At 46.2% G+C, this 12069-nt stretch overlaps 2 protein-coding genes across 3 annotated transcripts in view; one reads left to right on the top strand and one right to left on the bottom strand.

The window, feature by feature from the left end:
• Nucleotides 1-12069, top strand: part of ZXDC (ZXD family zinc finger C) — a 105670-nt gene that overhangs the window by 57171 nt on the left and 36430 nt on the right. The window lies entirely within an intron of this gene.
• CFAP100 (cilia and flagella associated protein 100) overlaps nucleotides 1-12069 on the bottom strand; it is a 38435-nt gene that overhangs the window by 11406 nt on the left and 14960 nt on the right. The window contains exons 11-12 of the mRNA XM_088018882.1: nucleotides 9450-9498; nucleotides 9213-9364 (exon numbers count right to left, since the gene is read on the bottom strand). Of these exons, the coding sequence (XP_087875008.1) occupies nucleotides 9213-9364; nucleotides 9450-9498 (201 nt within the window). The remainder of the gene's footprint in view (nucleotides 1-9212; nucleotides 9365-9449; nucleotides 9499-12069) is intronic.

Here is a 12069-nt window from a genome sequence, read left to right as displayed (position 1 = left end):
ATAATCTTCTATGAAGAAAACCCTAAAGCCTCTACAACGAAGCTGTTAGAATTAAATGAATTCAGCAAAGTAGCAAGACACAAAGTCAACAAAGTAAAAAAAAGCTGTTAGAATTAAATGAATTCAGCAAAGTAGCAGTTGCAAAGTCAACAAAGTCAACAAAATGCAGTTCTATACATAAATAATGAAAACTCTGAAAAGGAAAATAAAAACAGTCCCATTTATAATAGCATCCAAACAATTCCACTTGCAGTAGCAAAGTTAAAAACAGAAATACCGTATGCTTCAGCAATTTATACTTTTGGGAGTATACCCAGAGGAAATGAAAGCAGAGTATTGAAGAAGCATTTGCACACCCATGTTCACAACAGCATTATTCACAATAGCTAAAATGTGGAAGCAACCCAAGTGTGCATGATGGATGAATGGAGAAACAAAATGTCTAGACATAAATGGAATATTATTTAACCTTAAAAAGGAAGGGAACTCTGACACATGCTACCACATGAATGAACCTTGAAGCCATTGAGTGAAATAAGCCAGTTAAAAAAAGTCAAATATTTTATGATCTCACTTCTTTGAGGTACTTGGAGTAGTCAAAACCTTTAAGACAGAAAGCACAGTGGTGTTGCCCGGGACTGAGGGCCAGGAGAATGGAGAGGTATTAGTTACAGGGATAGAGTTTCAGTTTTACAAGGTGAAAAGATCCAGGGGTTTGGATGGTGGGTACAGCTGCACAACAACATAAAGGTACTTAGTACCACTGAATCAGACACAAGTGGTTAAGATGGTAAATTTTGTATTATGTGGATTTTATCACATTGAAAAAGGAAATAAAGTGAAATAGAGACCCCTTTTGCCCCCACAAACTCAAGAGCGATGCTCTGCTAGACCCTGGCTGGCATTTAGGATCCTGGAGGAAACAGGTGATACATACTTAGTTCCAGTTCCTATATGGCTATCTGGCTTTTTTTTTTTTTTTTTTTTTTGAGGTGGGGAGGGGCGGGGGGTGGAGAGAGAGAGAGAATCTTAAGCAGGCTCCATGCCCAGACTCGGCAGACTCGGGGCTCAATCTCACAACCCTGAGATCATGACCTGAGCCCAAATTAAGAGTTGGACACTTAACCGAGTGAGCCACCCAGGCGCCCCCTTGGTACCTGGCTTTTTGTTCATTTTCCTTGTCTGCTTTGGCATTGTGGCTTGTTCTGCTCACTCTTAAACCCCGTGGGAGGTGTGCTGTGTGAGCCCATCTCCCTGCATGTGGGCCTGGTCTTTGTTTCAGCACAGGGAAATTTTCATCCGTCACTACACTGGCTTTTGCCCCTCCGTTCTGTGTGCGGCCATCTGGAATTCCTTCCACATGAGCCCTACATGTGTTCTCCCCAGGGTCCTATCACTTCATCTCCCTGTCCTTTCCCTCAGAGTTCTGGAAGCTGTCACCAGCTTAATTAACATGGTCACCCTTGCCCACTCAATGGCGGGCTACATCCAGTCCTCATTGTGGTCTTGGCCCCTGTGGGCTTGTCTGCACCCAGGTCTGCCTCTCTAGCAGTAGCGGTGCAGCTTCTTGGGAGGAATTAAGATGTTTGTCCTGATTCTTCAGGATTTACATTTACTTGGATTTCTCACACGCATCCCTTAATGAATGTATTTTCTCATGTTTCTGGCGACATTTTCCTGTTTGTGTGTCCTTTGAGCTGCACGTTGGGGCAAGTCCAATACCAGGGACTTCAGATGAGTTATGTCATTTTGATCATGTGTCCAGATGAAGCCTGGGCTGGAGGTGGCGGATGTGCAGGCTGGGTTTCCCCTGAGCCGTGGGGACTCATGTCTGAGTGGCAGCCTGGTTGCAGGTGCCTAGCATGGCTGCCAAGCAAGGTTTCACCTCAGCCAGATGTCGGCACTGGCATGTGCTTTCTGGAGCTTGTGGTGCCCCCTGTGTGGCTGGCCTTGCTCTGGGGGCCCCGGCTGCTGCAAAACTGATCTTCATTTTCACCTCTGGCTAACTGCAGCGACAGGGTGTCTGAGTTGCTTCCTGCTCATTTTCTGACATACTGGCTGGGCTGGGTTTTCCTGGAGGAAGGTTTACATGGTTTCCAGGAGGGGATGCAGGCTTAATTTCTCTTTTCTGATCTTTTAGCCAATGTGGCAGAATCTGAGAGAGGTTCCATTGGGCTTCATCTCATCTGAGCAGCTCTGCTTATTCTTCTCCTGGGTCCCATCACCTCTGGCTGCTGGCAGTGCCGAGCTGATGCTAGTGTTCAGGCTCTGCAGCTTCCCCCAGGCTGTCCTGGGGTCCTTGTTCTCCTTCTGTATCCAGGGGTCCATCTTCCTGGGCTGGGCTCCCCTTGGCCCTCACTGGAGGGACTGTGGTTTGAGCATCTCAAACAGATCACAGCAAGGCGGGCAGAGAATGGGGCTAGGACCCAGCACACAAAATTCAAGGAAATGCTCACCCTTGGGGTCACACATGCACTTCTCTAAATGTTGTGCCGTGGGTACCTCACCACCTTACCCCAGTCCTCCCTGGCCAAGAATGAATGATGCTGTTCTCTCTGCCAAGGAGGCAGGACATGGCTCATCGTATAGCCCTTATGCACCCAGTCAATGTAGAGAGGCAAGTCCTTCAAAAGTCCTAAATTTGCCAAATAATTCTATTATTGAGATTTAATTTAAATATCATTAGGGCACCCATTTTTTGTGCCATTTGATGAGATTTGACAAATTTATACACCTGTGTAAGGACCAGCGTTATCAGGACACAGAACATTTTCATCGCCCAAAAATTTCCTCCTGCCCCTTTGTATCAACTCCCCCCACCCTTCCCCAGCCACAGGCACCCAATGGGCTGATGTTGCCGTTTGTTTTTTCCCTTATGAGCAAACCTCTAAGATGGCCCCTAATGACACCTGCCTCCTCAAAGGTATTCACACCCTGGAATGTGGGCTGAGCCCAGCAGCTTGCTTCTAACCAATGGAATGTGGAATGGGATGTCACTTCTGCAATTAGGTTACATAAGATCATGACTTCCATCTTGCTAGCAGACTCACTCTGTTGGCTTTGTGGCTTGTACACTTTGAAGCAGCAAGCTGCTGTATCAGAGAGCCCGGGTGGCAAGAGACTGAGGGGGGCCTCTGGCCTACAGCCAGCAAGGGGTCAAATTCTGCCAACAGCCACATGAATGAGCTTGAAATTGGCTCCTGCCCCAAGTGCAGTCTTGGGATGACCTCAGCCCACCTACCACCTAGACAGCAATCCGTGAGAGCCTCCACAACAGAGAAGCCAGCCCAGCTGAGCCCAGATTCCTGATCCACAGAAAGGGTGAAATAATAAATGTGTGTTATATTAAGCCACCAAGTTTTGGGATGATTTGTTATGCAGCAACCGATAACCAATACAACTGGTTCCAGCACTTCAAATGAATAATTTAGTAAGTCGTCTTTGGTCCCTGGCTTCTTTCCCTCAGCACAATGTGTGTGAGGTTTGTCCATGCTGTTGCCTGTGTTAATAGCTTGTTCCTTTTTTAAGGCTGGGTAGATTTCTATGGTGTGTAATGGCCCCCTTACATGTCCACTCCCTAATCTCAGGACCCTATGGATGTATTATATTATTTGGCAAGGGAGAACAAAGGTGGCAGATGCAATTAAGGTTGCAAACCAGCTGACCTGGACATGGGGAAATGATCCTGGATTGTCTGGTCAGGCCCAGTGTCATCATAAGCGTCCTTATAAATGGAAGAGGGAGGCAGGAAAGAGAGTCGAGTGAGGGGGCGTGAGAAAGACTTGGCTGGCATTGCTGGTTTGAAAATGGAAGGGGCCATGGTGGCCTCTGGAAGCTGAAAAAGATAACAAAAAGATCTCCCTTTCAGCCTCCAGAGAGGAACAAAGCCCTGCTAATGCGTTGAATTTTAGCCCAGTGAGACCCATTTTGGAATTCTGGCCTCCAGAACTACAAGGGAATATATTTGTTCTAAGGCACTCTGTCTGCAGTCATTTGTTATAGCAGCAACAGACATCTCATGCGCACGGCTTGTCTGCTCCCCTGCTGTGGGCATATGGGCCATTTCTTTTCTTTTCTTTTTTAAATTTTATTTATTTTAGAAAGAGAGAGCAAGCAAACAAGCACAACAGGGGGAGGGGCAGAGAGGAGAATCTTAAGCAGACTCTGTAGGGGAGCACAGAGCCCGACATGGGGCTTGATCTCAACCCTGAGAACATGACCTGAGCTGAAATCAAGAGTCAGACACTTAACCAACTGAACCACCCAGGCGCCCCCAGCATGTGGGCTATTTCTAGTTCTTGCCTATTATGAATAACTTCGCTGTGAAGAATCCTGGGATTTTTCTTTTTTTTGTATGTTGTCTCTAATACAGCCACACTTCCAATGTTGAAACAGACTTTTCATTTGCTGTTGTATATGTTTTTTAAGAGACTTCATCTTTAAAAGCAGTTTTAGGTTCATGGGAAAATTGGGCAGAAGGTATAAGGTTTTCCTAAATATTCTCTCCTCCCACCTGCCTTCCCTCACCATCGACATACATTTGTTACAATCAATGAACGTACACTGACACATCATTATCACCCCAAGTCCTTAGTTTCCATGAGGGTCCACTCTTAGTGTTGTGCATTCCATGGGTTTTGACAAATTATAATGATATGTATCCATCATTAGGGGTATCGTACAGAATCATTTCATTGCCCTAAAAATCCTCTGTGCTCCATTTACTTATCCCTCCTTCCCCCCAAGCCCTGACAATCACTGGTCCTTTCATCATTTCTATAGTTGTCCTTTTCCAGGATGTTCTACAGCTGGAATCATACAGTTGTAGCCTTTCTGAAAAACCTTCTTTCACTTAGTAATATGTTTTTAAGATTCCTCCCTGTCTTTCCATGGCTTGATACCCCATTTTCTTTTAGCACTGAATGATATACCCTCATTGGGTTGTGCCAAGTTTGTTTATCCATTCACCTACCGAAGGACATCTCAGTTGCTTCCAAGTTTTGGTAATTATGAATAAAGCTGCCATAAACATCTATGTGCAGGTTTTGTGTGGACATATGTTTTTGACTGCTTGGAGTGTAATTGCTGGATTATATGGTAAGAGTATGTTTAGCTTTGTAAGAAACTGCCAAACTGTCTTCCAAAGTGGCTGTCCCATTTTGCATTCCCTCCAGCCATGGATGAGAGAGTTCCTGTTGTTCAGCATCCTCACCAGCATTTGGTACTGTCAGTCTTTTGGATTTGGGCCATTGTAATAGGTGTATATAGTAGTATCTTACTGTTTTAAGTTGCAATTCCTTAATGACATCTGATGTTGAACATCTTTTCATATGTTTATTTGCCATCTGTATATATTCTTTGATGAAGTGTCTGTTCAGGTCTTTGGCCCATTTTTAATAGGTTGTTTATTTTTTTATTATTAAATTTTAAGGGTTCTTAGTATATTTTGGATAACAGCCCTTTATCAGATACATATTTCATAGATATTTTCTCCCAGCCTGCAACTTGTCTTCTCATTCTCTTGACTTTCATAAAGCAGAATTGTTAATGTTCATTGAATCTAGCTTACCAATTCTTTCTTCATGGATTGTCACTTTGGGATTGTGTCTAAACATCACCAGATCCAAGGTCATCTAGATTTGCTCCTATGTTATCTTCTGGGAGTTTTATGGTTTTACATTTTACACTTAGGTCAATGATCTATTTTGAGCTAGTTTTTAAATGAAAGGCATAAAGTCTGTTTCTAAATTTATTATTTTGCGTGTGGATGTCCAGTTGTCCCAGCACCATTTTTTGAAAAGTTTATCTTTGCTCCATGATATAGACTTTGCTCCTTTTTCAGGGATCAGTTGATTGTATTTGTGTGAGTCTGCTTCTGAGCTCTCTATTCTGTTCCACTGATTATTTGCCAGTAACATAGGGCTTGATTACTGTAGCTTCTTTGTAAGTTTTGAAGTTGGATAGTGTCAGTCCTCCAACTTTGCTCTTCTCCTTTAATAATGTATTGGCTATTCTGAGTTTTTTCCTCTCCATATAAACTTTAGAATCAGTTTGTCAGTACCCACAAGATAACTTGCTGGGATTTTGATTGGGATTGTGTTAAATCTATAGATCAATTTGGGAGGAACTGATATCTTGACAATACTGAATCTCCTTACCTATAAACATGAACTAGCTCTGTTTATTTGATTCTTTGATCCATCATCAGAATTTTGTGTTTTTCCTCATATAAATCTTGTACATATTTTGTTAGTTTTATTTTTTATTTTATTTTATTTTTTATAGAGAGAGAGATTGTACAAGTGGGGGAGGGGGTGGGAGGGGCAGAGGGATAGGCAGAAAGAATCTTAAGCAGGCTCCATGCTCAGTGGGGAGCCCAACTCAGGGCTCAATCTCATGATCCTGAGATCATGACCTGAGCTGAAATCGAGTCAGATGCCCAACTGACTGAGCCACCCAGGTGCCCCTTGTTAGTTTTATATGTAAGCATTTCTTTTTTTGAGAGTGCTAATGAAAATGGTATTGTGTTTTCAACCTCAAATTCCACTTGTTCATTGCTGGTACCTAGGAAATGAAGTCTTGTAGAGTAACTCTGTATTCTGTAACCTTGCTATAATGGCTTACTAGTCCAGGAGTTTTTTGATGATTCTTTGAGATTTTCTACACAGATGATCATGTCATCTGGCAACAAAGTTTTATTTACTTCTTCCCCATCTGTATACAGGTATTTCTGCTTTTCTAAACTTCGTATTAGGCCACTTCCCTTTTATAAAAGACCTACATTAGTACCTGCTAACCAAAAGAAAACTAAAGAGGAAGACATCCTTGCTTTTGTTCCTGACCTTAGTAGGAAAACTTTAAGTATGATGTTAGCTGTAAGGTTTTTGTACATGTTCTTTATCAAGTTCAGGAAGTTCTCTATTCCTAGTTAACTGAGAGCTTTTATTATGAATGGGTGTTAGATTTTATCAAATGCTTTTTCTTCATCTATTGATATAATCATGTGATTTTTCTTCTTTAGCTTGTTGATATGAGGGATTACATTAATTGATTTTCAAACATTGAAACAGCCTTGCATACCTGGAAAAAATCCCACTTGATCATGATGTACAATTCTTTTTTATTCATTGTTCAATTCAATTTGCTAATATTTTGTTGAGGATTTTTACATCTGCGTCCATGAGAAATACTGGTCTGTAGTTTCCTTTTCTTGTAATGTCTTTGCCTGGATTTGGAATTAGGTTAATGCTGGTCTTACAGAATGAGTAAGTATTCCCTCTGTTTCCATCTTTTGGAGGAGATTGTAGAGAACTGGTAAAATTTCTTCCTTAAATATTTGGTAGAATTTGCCAGTAAACCCATCTGGGTCTGGTGCTTTCTGTTTTGAAGGTTATTAATTTTTGACTCAATTTCCTTAATAGATATAGGCCTATTCAGATTGACTATTTGCTGCATATATTTTTAAAAGTATATGGGGTGGCTGGGTGATAGACATTGGGGAGGGTATGTGCTACGGTGAGCGCTGTGAATTGTGCAAGACTGTTGAATCACAGATCTGTACTTCTGAAACAAATAACGCGACATATTTTAAGAAAAAAGAAAAAGAAGAAGATAACAGGAGAGGAAGAAAAGGGGAGTATGTCAGAGGGGGAGACGAACCATGAGAGATGATGGACTCTGAAAAACAAACTGAGGGTTCTAGAGGGGAGGGGGGGAGGGGGATGGGTTAGCCTGGTGATGGGTATTGAGGAGGGCACGTTCTGCATGGAGCACTGGGTGTTATGAACAAACAATGAATCATGGAACACTGCACCAAAAACTAATGATGTAATATATGGTGATTAACATAACAATAAAAAATAAAAAAAAATAAAAGTATATATATATGTATATATATATACATATATATATATAATTTTTTTCTTTTCCCTTCCCTTCCCTTCCCTTTTTCCCTTCCCTTCGCTTTCCTTTCCTTTCTTTTCTTTTCTTGCCGAGATAGGGCAGTTGAGCTCATGGCAGTTAATGCATATAGGCCATGACTCTCCTGGAAATAAAAATGAAGCGTTGGTGCTCAGGGATGGCTCAGCTGGCTAAAGACCAGCGACTGGAGCGCATCTCCAGGATTCTGCTATACATGTGTGTATATGTGTGTGTCCTCCTGCCAGGTTCCTGGAATCTGGGAGGCTGCCTGCATCTCCCCAGCTCATCTCTCTCTCTCTTTCTGAGATGGAAGGGAGTCACCCTGAAAAATGTCAGTGATGGAACCCTCCCCTCCCCCAACCCGGTCAGCCCTTGCAGGAGACCTACATGCAGATCTGGGTGTTTTTCAGGGTGACTCCCAGCTTTCTAGGAGACACAATCTTGCCTGAGAGCGCTAGTAGTTTGCATCACCTGCAGGAGACTCAGGGCGGGAGATTCTCCATGACAGGATGTGGGACAACAAGACATGGGTACTTAAGAACATGACTCCCTAGGGGGCATCAAAGCCTTGGGCTGGCTTCCACCTTAGATCTTTGCACTTGCTCTCCCGCTGCCTGGAACCCTCTTCCACCAGATCTCTGTGCAGCTTCCCATGCTCAAGAAGTGCCCAGGTCGAATGAGGCTTTCCCCTAGAAGCCTGCCCTGCCCCTCCATTTCAGCCTCCTTCTCCTATCACTGTCTATTTTCCTCTGGCACATGTCAGTATCTACAAGTCACATCTGTGGGCCAAATGTCAGCTCCATGAGGCAGGGCCTTGCTTATCTTTAGAGAACCTAGACCTGAGCCTGACCCAGAAGAGGAGCTCACCCCATGTTTGGGTGTGAAGGGATGATTCCTTGCTCCTGATGGGCTTCACCTAGTACCCCAGCCTGACTCGGCCCAGCCCTGCTGGGCCTGGTGTCAGCAGAATGCACCAGGGTGGGAACTCCTTGATGCCTCCTGCTGGCTGAAGGCTGCTCTGGGTGGGGAGGGAACCAGCCCCATGTGGCTCCACCTACCTGACCTCTTCCCACCACCCCCCCAGCTCCTCTGCCCAAAAGGACATGCCCTATCCCCAGAGTCATCCGGTAGAGCTTTCCAGAAAAGTGGAAGGTAGCGCAGGGCCAGGGCCTTGGATGGGAGGGTAGGCAGCTGTACAGCTCTGCTCCTGGTGGTTATGGGAGTCCCAGGATGACAGCCAGTGATGGAACCCTCCCCTCCCCCCACCCAGTCAGCCCTGGCAGAAGACCTACATGTGAATCTGGGTGTTTTTCAGGGTGAAGTTCAGATCATCCAGGGCCTCCTCCATCTCCTGTGTGTTCTGGATGAGTGAGAGGTTCTGCTCCTCTAGCTTCATGAAGATGTCCAGGAGCTGCTGGGGCTCTGTGAAGTACAGCTCCAGCTCCTGCAAGCAGAGCCATGTGGGCAGGCTGGCTGGGCAGCTCAGGGGGACCAGCTCCTGCAGCCCCGCCCAGAGTGGGGCCACTGACCTCTCCGTCGCTGTCTGGATCCTCATACATAGTGGAGATAGAGCTTGACCTGCAAAGAGATGTGGGGTCAGGGCACTGCTGCCCAGCCTGGGGGCAGAGGTTTGGTGGTCGTCTTACCCCACCCCCAATGGTAAAGCCTCCCGGCATCACCAGGGCACCTTCCTGTTCCCTATGCCCTCATCCCCTCCTCCTCCCACCAGCTGACCTGGCAAGGGCACTGGTCCCCCTCTTGGCCCCATAGCTGTCACACAGCAGTCAGGAGAAAGTTTCAAAATTCAATTAGTTCATGTCGTTTCAGTTAGAATAGAACTCAGCCTCCTCCCTGGAGCTTATAGGGCCCCTACTGCCCCTCACCGCCCTCTGCTACCCCTGAAGTTACTCCGCTCCTGTCCTACCAGCTCTCTTTCTGTTTCTTTGGGTGCTGACCCTACTGCAGGACCTTTGCACCCACAGCTCCCATTGCTAGGGTTGTCCTGCCCCACTTACCATTTATTTTTCTAAGAGGGCCTTTTCTGCCCACCTCCCCTATCTAGATTTGCCCTTGGCTCTTGTCCTTGAGGGTCCTATCCTGTAATGGTGCTATCCTGTGATACCTCAGAGCTATGCTGCAGCTACCTCTGACTGACCCTGAGCACCACACAGGGGCAGGGACTCCTCTGCGCCGGCCCTCAGGGTTGTGGGAAAAACTGTGAGCTTTGAGCACTCAGCGTGGGGCCCTGGAAGGCCCTGCTGGAGGCGATCTGACCTCAACTGACTTCCAAACCTGCTTTCATCGCCCCTCCTGGCCTCCTTCAGCCTGGGCCCTTGCCCTGGGTGCAGGTTCTGCAGGCTGAGAAGCAGGTGGGGCAGGCTCATAGCCAGAGGCATCTGGCCTCCACCCCTAGGAACCCAGGCTGAGGCCTGCTCTGGGCCTCTGACCTACCTCACAGGGAGAGGTGAGAAGTGCAGGGCTCTGTGGGAGCCCCAAAGGGGAACCCTGGAAGACTTCCCAAAGGAAGGGCCACAGTGACAACCAAAACACTCACTAGGCCTGTGCCTTGTACTGAACACTTGGCAAAGCAAATGAGGAACATGCAGCTTAGAGAACTGGCTACTATCCAAGGTCACCTGCAGGGCACTGCTGGCCCACAGGTGCCTGAGAATCTGCCCTCCAGATGGACGTTAGTCAGTGGGGTGGGCTGGACTTTAGCCCCCACTTACTCTCTCAACTGAATGCCTTGTGTAGCCCACAACCTGCCCAACTGTACTCAGTGGCCCTGGTCACATGGCTAATAGATGGAGGGACCCGGGATAGTGTGATCCTAGACCTCTCTTCTGGGGGACTGCCCCAACATGGAGCCTCGAAGCCGGGAGTGCCAGGGCTGAGGGCAATGCAGGCAGGGGAAGCATGCATAGCTAACCTCTTAGAGCGTCTGTTCAACAATGAATTGGAAATGACAGTGCCCACTGGCCAGGGTTGCAGGGATCAAAGTTAACCTGAGGCCTGTGCCTGGCCCACCAATGGTGGCTGGTCTTCTCCACAAGGCACGACTATGATGCATAAAGATGAAAGTGAGCTCAGAAACTGGTAGCACTCAGGTCCCCTTTCAGCCCAAGAAGCATCAGTTTGGAACGTGGGAGGTTGGGTGGGGAGGTCATCAAAGGGGGGGGTACAGTATGCTCACCGGGGTGTGGAGATCAAGAGCAGGTGGGGGACAGAACCACGGGAGAGGGTTGCCAGGCTGTTGTAGAGAAGGAAGGACAGAGGATGGTGCACTTAAGGGATGAGCAGAAGATATAGACCTTGCAAAGGAGAGTGGCGGGGAGCTCCTGAGCCCCGGGGCCGCCCATTCTCTCCAGCCCCTGTACCGTGTCTAAGCCAATAATCTAGAAAGCTTCCAGAAGAAAACACAGGAGAATATTTCAGTGACTTTGGGATTGGCAAAGATTTCTTAAATAAGACATAATATGCACCAACCATAAAAGCAAAGATTGGCTAATTGGACTCCAAAGAATAACACTGAGAGTAATAAGACAAGTCACAGACCGGGCAAAGATATGCATACTATACTTTTACACGAAGGACTGGCATCCAGATATATAAAGAACTAATAGAAAACCAGAAGCAAAAGACCAATAAATCCAATAAAAATGTACAAAAATTGAATAGATACCTCACAAAAGAGAATATCTGAGTGGCCATCGTATTTGTCATCATGAAAATGTCATGAAGACCATAATGAGATAGTACCCCACCCTTGTATTAATCCTGTCTTTTATTCTCCATATTCTGATCTTCTCACCCCTGGGGCTGAGCTGACCCCTGACTGGACAGACTGTCCCTCCCAGGGCTAGCCAATTCCGAGAGAGAGTAAAGGACACACCCTCAAATGTGCTTTTCAAGGGCAAACCAACCAATCCAAGCTTTCATAGCTGGGGCCACTATCCCCCTGCCCTGATCGCCAGACAACTGAGGATACCCCTTGGCCCCAGAGCCCTGAAATTATTCAAGCCCATCGATCCTAAATCCACGTACCCTGCCTCACTTGTTCTTTCCTGCAGAAACTGCAAGAAGGGCTCCTGCCCACAGTTCCCCCGCTCCCTCTGCCTCTGTAGCCAGCCTGTTGCCTCACCCTGTGGC

The sequence above is a fragment of the Eumetopias jubatus genome, unplaced genomic scaffold (assembly GCF_037043125.1).
Source record: "Eumetopias jubatus isolate StellerSeaLion01/CBP00866 unplaced genomic scaffold, mEumJub1_p1.0 scaffold_1, whole genome shotgun sequence".
NCBI lineage: Eukaryota > Metazoa > Chordata > Mammalia > Carnivora > Otariidae > Eumetopias > Eumetopias jubatus.
Note: the sequence above shows the minus strand (reverse complement) of the source record. Positions and strands in the feature narration are given on the sequence as shown.